This window comes from Rana temporaria, chromosome 2 (genome assembly GCF_905171775.1).
Source record: "Rana temporaria chromosome 2, aRanTem1.1, whole genome shotgun sequence".
In the NCBI taxonomy this organism is placed as follows: domain Eukaryota; kingdom Metazoa; phylum Chordata; class Amphibia; order Anura; family Ranidae; genus Rana; species Rana temporaria.
Window position 1 is genome coordinate 208,435,504 of NC_053490.1, and position 18,564 is coordinate 208,454,067.

The 18,564-nt window shown below is 40.6% G+C and overlaps 1 protein-coding gene across 1 annotated transcript in view; it reads left to right on the forward strand.

Moving 5' to 3' along the window:
* Positions 1-18,564, forward strand: part of GABRB3 (gamma-aminobutyric acid type A receptor subunit beta3) — a 249,772-nt gene that overhangs the window by 148,916 nt on the left and 82,292 nt on the right. Inside the window, exon 4 of the mRNA XM_040336319.1 lies at positions 14,350-14,570. Within this exon, the coding sequence (XP_040192253.1) occupies positions 14,350-14,570 (221 nt within the window). The remainder of the gene's footprint in view (positions 1-14,349; positions 14,571-18,564) is intronic.

Here is an 18,564-nt window from a genome sequence, read left to right on the forward strand (position 1 = left end):
TCCCACCATGTCCTCCTGAGGAGTCCCCCGAACTGTTTCAACACAGTGTTGGGTACATGCTGCATGAAGATGCGCAGCGTTTTGAAGGCTCCGATGATGGAACACAGATAGAGGAAGGCAGTAATGTGAGCCCAGAGAGAGGGGGTGCCCGAGAGGGACAGCAATCTGGCAGTCATGTTCCCCCAGCTGCATCATACTGCCAGGTTTTTGACAGTGATGAGGAGGGAGGGGATGATGAGGTCACTGACTCTACGTGGGTGCCTGATAGGAAAGAGGAGGAAGAGGAGGAGGAGGAGGAAGCGGCACAGGCACATCTCCAAAAAGGCAGGATGTCCTCCAGGGGCCAGCTTAAGGGCAGCACACCAACTGCATTACATTGCAGAGCTACGGCTGTGCAGGGCGCTGCTGTGTCTCAACATTACTGCAAAAGTTCTTTGGTGTGGGCCTTTTTTGAGACATGTGCATCAGATCGCACCGTTGCTATTTGCAACATATGTCTCAAGTGTATCTCGCGTGGCCAAAACATCACCCACTTGGGCACCACATGCTTGACCAGACATATGTCGACCTGCCATGCAGTTCGTTGGCAAGCATACCTGAAAGACCCACACCAAATAACAAAGTGGACCTCCCCTTGCCCCTGTCAGGGAATTCCTGTGAGACGTTTTGCACACAGACGTGCGCAAGCGCATAGTCTTTGCCATAGAATGGCACACAGGCGCGCGCCAGAGCTCGCAATTGCAGGCACGCATGCGCACAGACGTGAGCACGCGCGCACACCTACAAGCCTAATTACGTTTGGCGCCAGACAGCCTATTTAAAGGCAGCATATAGGGCAGCAGCTTGGCAGCCATGCGTGAATCGCTGTATATGTACTGCGGCTCCTTTAAGAGCCATAGTAGATACACGCTGCACGGAAGGGAACCCAATGCACGTGGCTGGCGATCACGGGCACAAGAGCCAGAACAGGGATTTGTGTGTGTAAACACACAAATCCTTGTTCTGACAGGGGAGGAGAGACAGATTGTCTGTTCCTACTAAGTAGGAACAAGGATCTGGGTACTCCTCTAGTCATTCCCATCCCCCCACAGTTAGAAACACACCTAGGGAACACACTTAACCCCTTAATCGCCCCCTTGATCGCCTCCTAGTGTTAACCCCTTCCCAGTGGCATTTACACAGTAATAAGTGCATTTTTATAGCTTTGATCTCTGTATAAATGTTAATGGTCCCAAAAAAGTGTCAAAAGTGTCCGGTCTGTATGCTGCAATGTCGCACTCCTGCTAAAAATCGCAGATTGCCGCCATTACTAGTAAAATAAAATAATAAAAATGCCATTCATATATTCCCTATTTTGTAGATGCTATAACTTTTGCGCAAACCGTATAATATATACACTTATTGAGATTTTTTTTACCAAAAATATGTAGAAGAATACATATTGGCCTAAACTGATAAAGAATTAGGTTCAGGCCAACATTAGATTTAATCACATGAAGGGCCTTTCTTCTTTATTAACCTACTTATAATATACCTTAATTTGAAAAGGTAAAATATCATGCATGAACACCCCAGTTGTGTATCATCCAGTGTGTATGTGTGTGTGGGGCACAAAGGAAGGGAGGCCCACTGTGTCTTGTCAGACAGTGGGAGCAATCCAGCAGATTCCCTGCAGGGCTGCCAATTGTCCCCCACAGCACTGATCCTCTGTGGGAGGCACAGTGGATTTTAAGTTCATGCATAGTTTATGCTCTGACAAACCCCCCCCCCCCCACCCAGGGATTTTTTTCAGCAGGAACATGGGGGAACGCAGTTCCGGCACCTCTGGCACTGAATGTATGTAATGGCTGGGAGGTGCTGGAGGGTCTATTGCTGGCTGCTGTGGGATTTGTTATCTCTGGAGGAGATCTATTGTTGCAGGTGGCTATTGTTGCTGGTGGGGGATCCATTGTTGCTGGGAGGAATCTACTATTGAGGGGGGAGCCCATTGATGCTGGCTGCTGGGAGATCTATTGTTGCTGGGGTGAATCTATTGATACTGGGGGGAGGTATTGCTTTTGGCGGGAGGTCTATTGTTGCTGGAGGGGTCTATAGTTGCTGGAGGATCTATTGTTTGTGGGGGGAGGTCTGGCTGGTCTGGCCTGGCTGCAGGGAATCTATTTTACTAGACTCCTAGTTATCATTAACAAATTCCATAAAAATTACTCAACACCACAAAATTATACTTTGTTCTGTACTTTCTAAAAGGGGTGATACTGGGAGGTGGGTAGGGGGTGGAACCAAGATGGGTAGGGGGTGGAATCAAGGGACAGTGCTCAAAGGTGGGTAGAGGGCGGAGAAAAGTGGTGACTCAGAAGCAGGGAGTACCTGCACCTATTCTCTGAGAAAAAAAGCCCTGCCCCCACCTACTAATCTCCAGACACTCTCTGCCCCCCCCCCCCCCAACGACTGCAGCTGTTGTGTTATGGGACTGGAAGATCTGTGTCAGCATTTGGGGTGGGGGGTTTGTAAATTTGTTGTGCTTACCTACTTCTTCCTAAATGAACACAGTTGGTATTGTGTTTATTTATCACTGAAGTATTGTAGACTTATATTCAATTATCTGCAGTGCTGTAGACCTCTGATGTTTCGCAACGTCCCTTCCTCCCAATTTTTTTTTTAAATATAAAAAATAACATTGTTTCTTTTTTACCTTTTTTTTTTATATAGTAAGGCAGGGTTTGACAAATTTTCTTGGAATCTAGGAGCCAGCTAAAAAAGTTAGGAGCCAGAAAACACACCCCGTCCCGACGAGCTTGCGCGCAGAAGCGAACACATACGCGAGCAGCGCCCGCATATGTAAACGGTGTTCAAACCACACATGTGAGGCATCGCTGCGATTAGTAGAGCGAGAGCAATAATTATTTCCCTTGACCTCCTCTGTAACTCAAAACATGCAACCTGTAGATTTTTTTTAAACGTCGCCTATGAAGATTTTAAAGGGTAAAAGTTTGTCGGCATTCCACGAGCGGACGCAATTTTGAAGTGTGACATGTTGGGTATGAATTTATCCGGCGTTACATTATCTTTCATAATATTAAAAAAATGGGGATAACTTTACTGTTGTCTTATTTTTTAATTTAAAAAAGTGTAATTTTTTCCCCAAAAAGTGCGCTTGTAAGACCGCTGCGCAAATACGGCGTGACAGAAAGTATTGCAACGATCGCCATTTTATTCTCTAGGGTGTTAGGATAAAAAATATATATATAATGTTTGGGGGGTTCTAATTTGAGGGAAGAAGATGGCAGTGAAAATAGTGAAAAATAGTGAAAAATTACATTAGAATTGCTGTTTAACTTGTAATGCTTAACTTGTAATACCAACGGCCACCACCAGATGACGCCAGCTCACACATCTGGTGGTAATAACTTGTAATACCAACGGCTCACCACCAGATGGCGCCACCTTCCAAGCCAAGTCGCCAGGACGCTATTTCTAGTCGCCATGGCGACCTGGCGACCGGGATTTGTCGAGCCCTGTAGTAAGGCCTCATTCACACAGAGCATACTACAGCCATACCATATGCCCATGCAAGGCTATGTTTACCTGCACAGGGATGCACAGGTGTTCCATACATCACTGTGTATACAGTCCCACTCTTGTCATTTGTAGAAATGTGCACAGTGAAATATTATGTTTCGGAATAAATTTATTTAGTTCCTCCCGTAATTTGTTTTTATTTATTTTGTTTCATTAAAAAATGCATTCGTCTGAAAATATGAATTTAGGTTGAATCTGTCAAATGAAGGCTTATGGTGTCTGTCGGATGTTCTAAGAAAATTCGACAAAGCAGCTAAACTGTACGATGCCGCAATCGTACATTTCCGGTCGAATGCTCCGCCCACAAGCTATAGTAGAATTCTAATGTTGTATAATTAGTAAAAATTATATTTATTAATTATTATGACTAGTCAACCAACATTAGAATTCTTCTATAGCCTAAGGGCGGAGCATTTGACCATAAATGTCCACTCGCGGCAACTGCTTCGTTGAATCTTCATGTTGAATCTTTTCTCTCTATGTCGAATAATCTTGGACTAATAGTTAGGTTAGGCACATTCAACCGCAGGTTTGATAGACACAGATTGCTATTGTCACCGTCATGTCGAATCTTCCATCTATATCGAACTGTTGTCGCAACAAAACAAAAATAAAGCATTTTTTAGGTCGGATCTTTCGGATTTCGGATTCTGCATGTTCGTTATCGTTTGTAAAAAACGAAAATTAAATTCCCAGAAATTCGGACGAAAATGCATTCGGACGAAAACAAATGCACATGTCTAGTCATTTGGGACACGGCCACTTCTCTCAATATAACATCTGTGTGGGTGCATGTCCCTGAACTGAAACTGCCTGCTTTTGGATCCGAGCACCCGCAGCCGCACGGATGTCAGATTGAGAACTGATGCTATGTTCATGCAGCCACTGCGTCTCAATTGACATATAAAGGAACAACTGTGCATCCCTGTGCGGCCAAACACAGTGTTTCATGGACGTTTGCTTTAGTACGCCCCATGTGAACATGGCTTTGCTGAATTTTTAGTGAAAATAATGATTTACTAAACATTTGGCAACTATTGCAGGGCCAAATAAAATCAGTAACACATTTTTTTTTGTTCTACAGGTCACAAGCTTTCAGAAAATGTACGGTTTTACAAACTCTGAAAGTTGTATATGTAAAATGATAACCTTCAGATTTTTCGACTAAATTTCTTATTTACAATTTTGTTTACTTTAGATTTTCACTGTTTCAAAAAAGGTGCAATTAAATATTTAGGAGTTAGCTGGAAATTTGTATGTTTTGCTGTGTTTGTGTCTGCTAAAGATGATCTTAGAATTTTGTTTTTATAAACATTCGCGAAACTATCAAGGGGCCTAAAGAAATCCTGACTCCTTCACTCTATATACTGTGGCCCAGATTCAGATAGGAGATATGACGGCGTATCTCCTGATACGCCGTTGTATCTCTGAGTGCGGGCCGTCATATCTATGCGCCTGATTCAGAGAATCAGTTACGCATAGATTTCCCTAAGATCCGAACGGCGTAAGTGTCTTACACCGTCGTATCTCAGGCTGCATATTTACGCTGGCCACTAGGTGGCACTTCCGTATAGTTACGCAAGGAATATGCTAATTAGGTATTTACGCCGATTCAGAAACGTACGTCCCGCCGGCGCGTTAGGCATTTTTCGGCGTATAGTTACCCCTGCTATATGAGGCATAGCTAATGTCGTTCCCGTGACGAGTTTTTAAATTTTTACGTTGTTTGCGTAAGTCGTTCGCGAATAGGGCTGGACGTTATTTACATTCACATCGAATCCAATACGTCCTTGCGGCGTACTTTGGAGCAATGCACACTGGGATATTTCACGGACGGCGCATGCGCCGCTCAAAAAAAACTTCAAAACGCGGGGTCATCTTAAATGTAAATAAAACACGCCCACAACATCCCCATTTGAATTAGGCGGGCTTACGCCGCCACACATACATTACGCCGCCGTAACTAAGGGTGCAAGTTCTTTCTGCATACGGAACTTGCGCCCAAAGTTACAGCAGCGTAACGTATCTATGATACGTTACACCCGCAGATAGATAGAGCATTCTATCTGAATCCGGGCCTGTATGTTTTATGTTACATAGCCCTGACCAAAGTGTTTATTATCTCAATAGTTGCTGATTTTAATGAAGTTCATCTTTGAGGTAGCCTCAGTCAAGCAAAATATATATATTTTTTTGCCTGACTAGTTTTCTTTTCTTTTGTCCTGGAGTATATGTGTGTCTGTGAGACTGTCAGTTGTGGTACAGTATCTAGGAGTATTTTGTGGGTACAAGCCGATTTATTTTATAATTATTATCATTGTGCATATGTGTAGATTGTATACAGGGACTAGGCTCAGGCTCTTGCTTGGTTAACAAACTCTTCATATGCTGTAAAGCTGGTTTAGCCTTTTCAAAAAATACCCTTTTTGCACATCATTTCATTCAGTTACTTTTCGTTTTTTTTTTGTTCCCCTTTACACCACTACCACTGTTAAGCGCAACCTGGCCATAACCACTTTTTTGCCACAGTGCATGTACTTTTCTGTTTTCTGCTTAGTGCTGGGGTTCCTCAAGTCTTTCATAATACTAGTCATGCTTACATTTTGTCACACGGTTTTAATGTTTTTTTTTTTTTTTTTTAAATCAAACAGATTACTTGGTATGGGCATTGTTAATTTTTACAATATTTATACTTTTTAACTATCAACTTTCTTTCTTTCTGAGTGGGAACCAAAGGGCTGCAAAAGGCAATTAACTGCTGGGCACCCTTATTTACTATGTATGCACTACATAAAGCCATTGGGCCAGATTCAGAGAGAATTGCCTATCTTTAGGCGGGCGTATCTCAGATACACTACGCCGCCGTAACTTAGAGCGGCAGCCCCCGTATTCGGAAAGAACTTGCGCTCTAAGTTAGTGGCGTAGTGTAAATGGGCCGGCGTAAGCCTGCCTAATTCAAACTAGGCTGGGAGTGGGCGTGTTGTATGTAAATGATTCGTGACCCCACGTAAATGATGCGCTTTACGAATGGCGCATGCGCATGCATGCTCAGTATCACGTTGAATTTTCTCCCTAAGATACGTTGGCTCAATGTTTAGGCGACGTGAACGTAACCTACGCCCATCCCCATTCACTAGCGACGAACGCAAACGACGTAAAATACGACGCTGTTCCGATGTTTCTGACGTCCATACCTAACATGACTTACCCCTGCTTTATGAGGGGTAAAGTTACGCCGGACCGACGCCTTACGTAAACGGCGTACATAGATGCGCCGGACGGAACTACGTTTGTGAATCGGCGTATCTAGGTCTGGAGATACGCCGTCGTAAGTTGTTTCTGAATCTGGCCCATTGTGTGCAGGCACATTTTTTTTTTCAATTGAGATGAATACATTGTAAAATCTCAGTTAATGTCAGTTGGTCTTAATCAGTTATAAATATATTTGGACACAACATGTATACTTAGTGTTATGTTCCTGTTCCATATTTTTTTTTTACTTAAAAGTTGACAGACAACCTTTAATACCAATAATATGTAATGTATTTTAGAATGTTCCTGGCATATATTTCAGCTTCCTGGATTTTTTTTTTCATCTGGCCTTCAGATATGAAAGGCAGAGTGATTTAACACCTGTTTACATTTGTGTCGAAATGAAAAGTATGCCGTTTGTAAAAAAAAATTGCATAAAATAGTTCATTTGCATTTAATTGTAATGGTTCAAAGAATGTCAGGTAAAATGGTCGGCCATCACGCATGTTCACTTCATCAAATCTGGCCCTTTTTGAAAAAAGTTTGGACACCCCTGAGTTAAGAGGATTAGTTCTGCGGTCACACCCCTTTAGTACCTTGTAAGTTGAAACAATAAAGGAATGTAATACGTTTTCCCCTTCTTTTTGAACAATAAATTGAAATAGGAATGCCCATTAACCCTTTTATTGTCACAGCTGTTTTTGCAGTTTTTTTTTGTACACATGTTTAAAAAATCATTTTGGTCTTAACCCCTCTGAGTGGTATTCCCGAGTCTGGCTCGGGGTGGAATTTCAGGACCAAAAGCGGTAACCCCGAGCCAGACTCGGGACCGCCTTGCAGTATCCACAGGCAGAGTTTACTTACATTGTCCCTGGATCCTGCGATGCCTCCCTGCTGTGTGATCGAGTTGTGTCCTCCTCGCTCGATTCACAGTGCAGAGTGCCGCCGAGCTCCGTTCCCTGCGACATTACGACGCACATTGGGTGGAGGTCGGCACCAAATTTAAAAAAAGTAAATAAACACAATATATACAGTATACTGTAATCTTATAGATAACAGTACTGTATTAAAAAAATACCCCCCCTTTGCCCCTAGTGGTCTGCCCAGTGTCCTACATGCACTTTTATATAATAAAAACTTTCTGCCTGGAAACTGGAGATTCTCCATAGCAACCAAAAAGTGTCCCTTTATGTCAAAAGTGGTTTTAAAAACAGCGATAATAAATTAGAATCACTTGCAGAATTGAGCGATAGTGATTTGTGGGAAAATTTGTCATCAAAAAATTTAAAGTAATAATTTGTATTATTATTATATTATTTGTTATAATTATTTATATGTATTTATTATATTATAATTTATGATTTTGTGTTTCAAATTTTATTATACCCGGGATGTCTACTAGACTCTTGTTTGGACAGATTTAAGTTTTTCCTAAGAATTGCAGGCATACAATATAAAGCGTCAAATTTCCATGCAAAATAATGGTACCCCTTTAATACCTAAAATCTGAAATAATCATACCACCAGGGAGGTTAAAAAACAAAAAAACACAACATTATATGTTTTCTAAAATCAGATACCCCAAAAAAATGGTGCCACTCACCATTTTTTAATGTTACGCAATATTAGCGCATTCGCATATTACACAATATTAGCATATTTTAATAGGAAACACACTAAAGATAATTTAAGGGCACACAAACACAATAAAGTACATAATTTTGGTAAAATATAAAAGAAGAGATAAAGAAATACCCAACATCTCAAGCCTTGAAATTGTGTGCACCGTGAAATAACAACAAACTTCAGTATCCCATATTTTCCATAGAAGAGTCTTTAAAGGCCCCTACAGATCATCAGTTTAGAGTTACCCAGGAGCTGTGATGCTAGAAAATTGTTCTCACTTTGGCATGCACGATGTATAGCTTAGTCGTAGTTTTTGTGCGTAAACTCACCCAAAGCATGCATTAACATTTTAAATAGTATTTGAAATGTGCAACTTTTAACACAACTCTGGTAACACTCTGCCTACTCATTTATTAACTTGAGCATAAATAACAAACACACTATCTTTACTTCTGAAGAAGGGCTCATTGAGGACATGAAAACCTTCTGTAGATTGTTTTTAATTTGGGGTTTTCATTTACCTCTGTCTCACACCATGTTTGAATTGAAGCACAAAGAATAACAAAATAGTGTGTACTAAAAAAGGGCACAATGAGGGCCCAGAAAACTTCTGTACATGTGTATGAACCCTTTTGCTGACAGCCATTGAGAGGGCCCAGAGGGGGATTTTAAGTGTGTGCATGTAACTTTTGATATTGTAATCTTTTACATTTTTCTCATAACGTTGGGGACAAAAAGTCCCCTATGTGAAGATGTTTTGACAGGTTTTCATAATTGAGATAGCATGGGTTCAAAAGCCCCCTGATGTCTCACCTGCCCTCCAGGGAAGCTGATGGAATACAGCTCACATTCTATTCTATCAGCTTCTTCCCCGCCATACAGACTAGGGAAAGTGAAAAGCGGTGACCCGGAAGTGATGTTTTGCATATCGCTTCTGGGCCAGCAAGAAGAGGAGGAAAGTTACATAGTTACATAGTTAGTCAGGTTGAAAAAAGACACAAGTCCATCTAGTTCAACCATAAAAAAAGAAATAAAATAAAAAATATCGTACAATCCCATATACCCAATTCTATACTCACAGTTGATCCAGAGTAAATGGATGGAAGTGGACAAATACCCAGAAGCTGCAGCCCCTGGGAGTGTGTAAAACCCACCACTGTGAAGTCTGTATGACATGAAAAGCTGTCAGCAAAAGGGTTAATACACATGTACATAAGTTTTCTGGGCCCTCATTGTGCCCTTTTTAGTAGTACACACTATTTTGTTATTCTTTGTGCTTCAATTCATACTGTACATGGTGTAAGAAAGAGGTAAAGGAAAACCCCAAATTAAAAACAATCTACAGAAGGTTTTCATGTCCTCATTAAACTCTCTTCAGAAGTAAAAGCTACTGTATAGTGTTTGTTCTTTATGCTCAAGTTAATAAATGGCTAGATCAGAGTAGAGTTCAAAGTTGCACATTTTAAATACTCTGTTTCATTTGGGATTGCCACGTAAGCTTTGGCTTGAGATACAATTGTTTCAGTTGTGTCATTTTTTTTTTAAAGGGAATTATAAATGGGAAGCAATTTTAAAGTGGCCAAAAAACTTAACTCATATGTTTCAATAACTATGGAATATTTTGGGGTAAAAAGGAATGCAGTATAGAGATGACTTTAGGAATTCCAATTCTGAATTGGATATTGTCTGTAAATTCCTGTTGTTTTTGCCTGTGTGATCAGTGGTAACCACCTGACAATCTTTGATACTACTGTATGATGTATACATATGGTATGTCTTCTGAAATAATAATATCTAGATAGTAAATTGCACCAATATAATTTCCAGGTAAATGACTAATTGCATAGATCATATTATGGCAATTGTGTTACCTCCCAAACAAATTATAATTCTGTAGCACCTTATTTTTCTGAAGTGCAGTACACATATCAAATGTTTTATCAGCCAAAGTATTTGTACTTTTCAATTGTTCTTGAGATTCACACACCTTTATCACATTGCACAGCTCAGCTATATTACTTATTTCTTGTTTCAGCTTTGACACTACCCTAGGTCCTCTGTATCTTCACTGAAAAAAGGAAATGGTAATGATTCAGTGTCCTCTAGGCAGGCTAAGGCCTCGTACACACGGCCGAGGAACTCGACGTGCCAAACACATCGAGTTCCTCGGCCAGTTCAGCACTGAAGCCGCCGAGGAGCTCGGCGGGACGAGAGCTCCCATAGAACAACGAGGAAATAGAGAACATGTTCTCTATTTCCTCGCCGAGCTCCTCGTCGGCTTCCTCGGCCGAAAGTGTACACACGACCAGTTTCCTCGGCAGAATTCAGCGAGAAACTCGGTCGGAAGCTGAATTCTGCCGAGGAAACTGGTCGTGTGTACGGGGCCTAAAGGCACGAGCTGTAAGGCCTTATGCACATTGGGCATTTTTTTTTCTACTGCTCCTATAGGCGTCTGTTTTTTTATTTTTTCCTATTTCCAAACTCTCTTGCATGTGCCCGTACACACATAGGCATTTAGAAGAGTTTAGAGGCAGAGAAAATCCCTGCAGCAAGTGCATCCTGGAGCAGCAGAATTTTGCCAAATAAACTGCTTATATGCGTCAAAAAACATCTAGATGCGCCCTTAACTATTGAGCGTTAATTTTTAGTTAGCGATTAAGTAGCGAGAATAAATTATTATTTTGGTCAATAAATGAATTAACTCCCAAGTGCTTAACGCACCTGAATGTGCCACAAGAGTTTACAAGTGTCAAGCACCTTTTGCCAAAACTGTGCTGCCAGAAGGAAAGGCGCCTAGGAGAGTAAGCAAAATCTCCAGTGTGCTTGAGGACTCAACCAGGAAATTTGTTTCTGGTGTTGCAGTGGGGCAAGAATGTTTGGATCACAAGACTGACTGTAGTGCATTTAGCAGTTTACTGTCCCGCCTTAACAAACACAGCTTGGTCATTTACTGGCCTTCAGTCTGTTCATTCTTCACTGACTGAGCATGAAAATACATAGAAGGTTATCAACCTGCTGCTCTAAATAGTGTTAAAATTACAGCTCTAAATAGTTTTAAAATTACAGCATTGTGCAAATCAATAGAACTCAATATGTCCACCATGCTGGCCTCTTTAGGACTATAGCTTGCATTCAATTATAGGATGCTAATATAAATATAGTTTTAAAAAGCTTATAGTAGCTGTATTTAAAACAATATGTAAAGATTTTTGTCAAATACATAAATGGTGGTTTAAAGCCGCGTATACATGATCAGTCCATCCGATGAGAACGGTCTGATTGACCGTTGTCATCGGTTAACCGATGAAGCTGACTGATGGTCCGTCGCACCTACACACCATCAGTCAAAAAAACGATCGTGTCAGAACGCGGTGACGTAAAACACAACGACGTGCTGAAAAAAACGAAGTTCAATGCTTCCAAGCATGCGTCAACTTGATTCTGAGCATCCGTGGATTTTTAACCGATGGTTGTGCCTACTGACGATCGGTTTTGACTTATCGGTTAGGAATCCATCGGTTAAATTTAAAGCAAGTTGGCTTTTTTTTAACCGATGGTTAAATAACCTATTGGGCCCACACACAATCGGTTTTGACCGATGAAAATGGTCCATCAGACCGTTTTCCTCTGTTTAACCTATCGTGTGTACTAGGCCTTACACATTTGCCTGGCAGTTTTAAGAATTACATATTTGTGGCTTCACAGTAGCTCAACCCATGCCCCACTACTTTATATGCTGATTTATGTTTGTACATGTGAATCTATATTTGAGTTATACGGGTTATGATTACTGTATTTATTACACTTTTTTACCCTGAAAATGGAGTGTAACTGTGTTATACGCCAATTTTTTATTTTTGTTTTACCAACAGGGGGCGATCTGCCCTGGGTGCCACCCATTGGGGTGGTGTCATGCCGGCTTCCCCACCTCTCCTGGCCCTGGGACCGCCCTGCCAGCATATTTTAAAGTTAAGAAAACATTACTGCCAGTCCTTTCTCATATGTCCTTTCTCATCCTTTCTCCATGTACGCGGCGGGGAGTCCTTGTCAGGGGTGGGGAGTCATTGCCAGGAGCGGGGAGTCCGTGTCAGGGGCGGGGAGTCCGTGTCAGGGGCGGGGAGTCCGTGTCCCAGGCGGGGGTCCGTGGAAAGTTTTTTTCCGGAAACTTCCCTCTTAAAGTTAGGGTGCGTGTTATACGCCTGTGCATGTTACACGCCGATAAATACGGTATTATCAAATTTTATTATTACTCTTTCATTAACTGCTTGCCGACCAGCCGCCGCAGTTTGATGGTGGCAGGTCAGCTCTGCTGGGCGAGATCACGTTGATCTACGTCATCTCTCCCAGCAGCTAATAGGGGTGCGTGTGCGCCGCCGGAGTCTCGCGCGCGCATGCCCGGCGGTCGCGATCACCGCCGGGCACCCGCGATCGCTCGTTACAGAGCGAGAACTGGAAGCTGTGTGTGTAAACACACAGCTCCCGGTCCTGTCAGGGGAGAAATGCCTGACCGTCTGTTCATACAAAGTATGAACAGCGATCAGTCATTTCTCCTAGTCAGTCCCCTCCCCCCCTACAGTTAGAACACACCCAGGGAACATACTTAACCCCTTCCCCGCCCCCTAGTGTTAACCCCTTCCCTGCCAGTGGCATTTTTATAGTAATCAATGTATTTTTATAGCACTGATTGCTATAATAATGCCAATGGTCCAAAAAATGTGTCAAAAGTATCCAAAGTGTCTGCCATAATGTCACAGTACTGAAAAAAAACGCTGATCGCCGCCATTACTAGCAAAAAAAAAATATTAATAAAAATGCCATAAAACTACTCCCTATTTTGTATATGCTATAACTTTTGCGCAAACCAATCAATAAACGCTTATTGCAATTTTTTTTAATGAAAAATATGTAGAAGAATACGTATCGGCCTAAACTGAGGGAAAAAATTGTTTTTTTATATATTTTTGGGGGATATTTATTATGGTAAAAAGTAAAAAATATAATTTTTTTCAAAATTGTCGCTCTATTTTTGTTTATAGCGCAAAAACTAAAAACCGCAGAGGTGATCAAATACCACCAAAAGAAAGCTCTATTTGTAGGAAAAAAAGGACGCCAATTTTGTTTGGGAGCCACGTCGCACGACCGCGCAATTGTCAGTTAAAGCGACGTAGTGCCGAATCACAAAAAGTGCTCTGGTCTTTGACCTGCAATATGGTCCGGGGCTTAAGTGGTTAATAACTATTATTATGTAAAGCATCTACAAATTACACATCACAGTACTTCAAATAATAAACAATTACATTGGGCAAATATATGACACAGAGGGGTTGATTTACTAAAGGCAAACTGACTGTAAACTTTGCAAGTGCAGTTGCTCCAGAGTTTAGTAGATTAGATAAATCTTCACTTTGCAAAGAATACCCAATCACATGCAAGGAAAATAAGAAAAAATGCATTTTTGTGTGCGCATGATTGAACAATCTCATTTACTAAGCTACAAAGCAACTGCATGTGCAAAGTGCATAGTCAGTTTACCTTTAGTAAATCAACCCCAGAGAGAGAAGATGGCCTGGCTATCCAAAACCCAGTTGGCTGTAGAAATGTATATCAGCAAGTCTAACTTTTTTTTCTTCTTCTTTAGAAATGGTAATATGATTTGATTTATTGTACCTCCAAATACATTTTTTTGGCCCCTTTTGTCCTACCTTTTCCCACATGTATGTGATAACATTGACTTATGGATTTATTGGTACCTGTGAAAAGCAATATATGGATAATGTTTGCCTTACAGTGACTTGAGTTGTTCAAGGTTTAGGAAAATGTATATCATCTAGAGAACTAGACAGTATAAATCACAAGAAAGCATTTACTCAATTGTATCTTTGCTCTTTACAGGACTATACTCTGACAATGTATTTCCAGCAGTACTGGAGAGACAAGAGATTAGCGTATACTGGAATCCCACTTAACCTCACTCTTGACAACCGAGTGGCAGATCAGCTGTGGGTTCCTGACACGTATTTTCTAAATGACAAAAAGTCTTTTGTTCACGGGGTTACAGTAAAAAACCGTATGATCCGTCTCCATCCAGATGGGACAGTTTTATATGGCCTAAGGTTAGTGAATTACTGAAGATTTTATATGTATTTATTACATCTCTATATATATTTATTTTTAGTTTGCTATGATGGTATTCCTATTACAGTAATACTTGTTGAATATGGAAAATGTTCTTAATGAGTTCTTAATCAGTGTTAATAGGTATTGTAACATTATAATAATAGTCTAAATCCACATAATCACTGAATAGTTTTAACAGTGCTGCCTTATCTATAATTTAAAGCCCTTAGGACTTACCTACCCTCTAGTCGTGTGATGTCTGCAAGCTCTCTCTTTAGCACTGGTATCTTTGTTTGACCAAAGCTTGCCAAATTTTTACACAACACTACTAAGCTGTACATTCTTGGCATATACAATCAATGTCCAACCTAAAGAAAGTTGCTATTAGGCAGGTAAGAAAAATGTATTGAAGAAGAGACGTACAGAGGTTTATTTACTAAAACTGGAGAGTGCAAAATCTGATACAGCTGTGCATGGTAGCCAATCAGCTTCTAACTTCAGCCTGTTTAATTAAAGTAATTCTAAAGGCTCCAGGTTTTTTACCTACGTAAGAGCCTTGGATCTCTGGGGACTCTCTGTCCTCATTGACAAATCACAGCCAGTGAGCCAATGAGGAGAGAGAGGGGGTGGGGCTTGAGAAGGAGAGGATCGAGGCTGCTCTGTGCAAAACCATTACACAGAGCAGGTAGGTATAACATGTTTGTCTTTTTTTTTTTATTCAGCCTTTAATATCACTTCAAGCTATGACTAAAAGCCGATTGATTTCTATGCAGAGCTGCATCAGATGTTGCACTCTCTAGCCTTAAGCAGGCCATACAGGGTCAAATTTCGAACAAATTTTCTTTTCAAAATCAGAAAGTTCGTTTTTTTGTGATCCGATGATGCCACCATTGATTTTCGAAAGTCGGCCGACCAAGCTACAGAAAAGAATCTTCATGGCCGGGAATCTTCTTTTCTCTCTGTGAATTTTCTTTTCTTCCACATGCGCATTTTTTTTTCTATTACATGTCTCGCACAATTCTCCCATCATTGATGGGAAAATCGTTTGTTTTTCAAAAAACTTCCAACTTGTCCGACTCCTCAAATTTGATTGCCGCACAAAAATCGGCTGTTGCTGCAGCCCACTAACGATGCGAAATTCGTACAAAAATTCTTGAATACGATTTTAGAAATTCGGATTAGGGACTCAACTCCACTGATTTTATTCTGCACCAAATCCTAGCATTTTTTTATTATTGTTATTTTTAACACTAAAGGTAATTTCAGCTTTGTAGTATTTACCTGTCAGGCTGTTAGGCCTTGTACACATGACCGAGAAACTCGTCTAAAATCATTGTAATTCCTGTGCGTTGTTATACTCCTGAAGTGTCCACACAAAGATCTTCACATACAGGTCTCCCTTAGGCGTTCTACTCACCAGATGCCTATGGTGTAATCAGCCTTGAGAACTCCTGTGATCCTGCTGGGCTCCTTAAAATGGTTTGCCTAGGATGATGGAGAGATTTTAGAGACCTTTTTATGCTAATGAGTTTCTTTTGCAATTTCAACCATTATCATTTCAGTGAGGTTTGTGCTCTTCTTTTTCACTCATGGTATATGATTTATTTGGAGTTACAATTGCTCTCACCAAGGGTGAATATCTATCACCATAAGCAGAGGGGTAATTTTAGATTTTTTTCTTTTACCTGAGCGCTGTTAGTGTTTCCATATAGAGACACCTTTCCTCATTTCTAGCATTTCTTTTATAATAGCTGCTATTCTGCCAAAAACTACCACTTCACATATCTCAGCAGATATCACACTATATCCATAGAGCGCTTGGATCAGTACTATCTTCGGATAAATTCTGATATTTTTTATATAGTCCTCTATTGTGACCACACACAAATAACAGTTCAAAAGTGTAGAAAAACGGCAAAGTTGAAATTAGTGACAAGACTACATGTATTTACACTTCCCGGTGTTTACTAGAATTTGCAGTGCTGACTGATATGTGGATTCAGGACCAGCTGGATACATCTTGCTGACTGATTATATAAGCCTGTTTTGACTTGGGTGGTATAAACCTCACCAAGTCAATACCATCTGGTAAGCCTTCTCCTTACATCGGTGGTGGTGTCTCTATCCTTTCACAGAGAGAGTCACATCGATGTGGGACTCTTCATTTCAACCTTGCAGTTTTTTCTACACTTTTGGACTGTTATTTGTGTGTAGTCACAATAGAGGACTGCTTCGTTCTCATTTTTATTTTATTTTTTCACGGATCACACTCAGTCACTTGGTGTCACTGAAGTTAAGATTTCATATATATGTATGTTTGCAACATTCGATATGTGTTGTTAACTGACTTTTTCACAAAAAAAATGCTACACTTTTTCACATTCACCCGTTTTTGCCTAGTCTCAGCTGTGTTGGCAGCTAATTTTTGTGTTCACTTATTGCACAGCGTATTCCAAACGGAATGGAAACCTCTTTACCTATGCTAAATCTTCAGAAAACCCATGATCTTTACTGTCAAAGTCTGTGAGCATGCACCAGAGAAGACCAATAAATGTTCGAAGATTTCAGTTAAAGTCTGGGCAGCATTTGGAATTTGAGTGATGACTGTAGGCAACTATATTCTATGCTCAAAGTGCAAAGTGGAGGGAAATAAGTTTACATTTATATACAGAATAATCAGCCTTACAGCTTGATTCTCAATGGGAGTATAAGGCCTCGTACACACGACCGAGGAACTCGTCGTAAATGAAACATCGTTTTCCTCGACGAGTTCCTTGTCAGGCTTGTGGAGAAACTTGACAAGCTTTCTTTACGTACACACTGTCAAGACCAAATCTCCTCATTCTCAAACGCAGTGACGTAAAACACATACAACGGCAGGGGAAGTTCGATTCCCTTGGGGCTGCTTTTGCTAATCTCATGTTACTGCGTGTTAAGTAAAAGTTTGGTAAGGGACAATTTGCACTTTTCAGACTGTTACAGCGTAACAAATGTGCTATCTCCATTACAAACGCTACCGATGGTGCGCTCCCGTTTCATACTTTATTCTGAGCATGCTCGGGTTTCTTAGCATACACACAACCGCGTTTCTCAACGAAAACCAGCCCGACGAGGAACACGACGAGAAAATTGAGGCTCCCGTCGAGGAAAAGAGAACTTGTTCTCTTTTTTTCTCGTCGAGTTCCTCGACAGTTTCCTCGATGAAAAACATACACACGACCGTTTTCCTCGCCAAAAAAGCTCTGCCAGCAAGTTTCTTGATGGATTCTGTTGAGGAAAACTGTTGTGTGTACGAGGCCTAAGAGAGGTGGTAAGAGTATTAGAAGTGAACTTATGCTTTAACAAGATAATTCAGACGTGACAAATCCTTTACAACTCTTCTATGTGACTTCAAGTATCAGTGTGTCATTTTTTGTATTTCATTGTGACCCTGTATGAGAGCTGTTCACTCTTAGGTAACAAAGACAAACCTTTCAAATAACTTTACATGTTTAACCTCTGAAAGCTCACCCAGTTACTACACTGCACTTCCATTAACCATCTAAATGCATAGCTCGTTGGTCTGGTATCCTTTATGCATCTATTATATTCTAAAATGCCTATTGAAAATATATTTAAAGTGACAGTATTTTATTGTTGCTTGTTTCATTGGTATAACAATATCAATGTAGAATCTTGTTCTCATAAAAGCATCTTTCAGTTGTCAGGGAATATTGCTTACTTGTTATTGTGTTATATGTATATCATTACCCTTGTCAAAAATCATTATTTGGGGCAAACAACTATTGTCTGTATGTATGAATCAGCAATTTCAAACATAAAACTAAGTATTTCACACAATGTTTCATTGTGTGATTTACTATGCTTGTTCATATGCACATTTTCTCTTTGGTTTTTCAGTGTTGGGGACACCTATCTTCAACAGGCACAATAGTTGCCTTTTTTAACATGATAAATAAGGAATTTAATAGCCGCAGTGAACTATTTGTG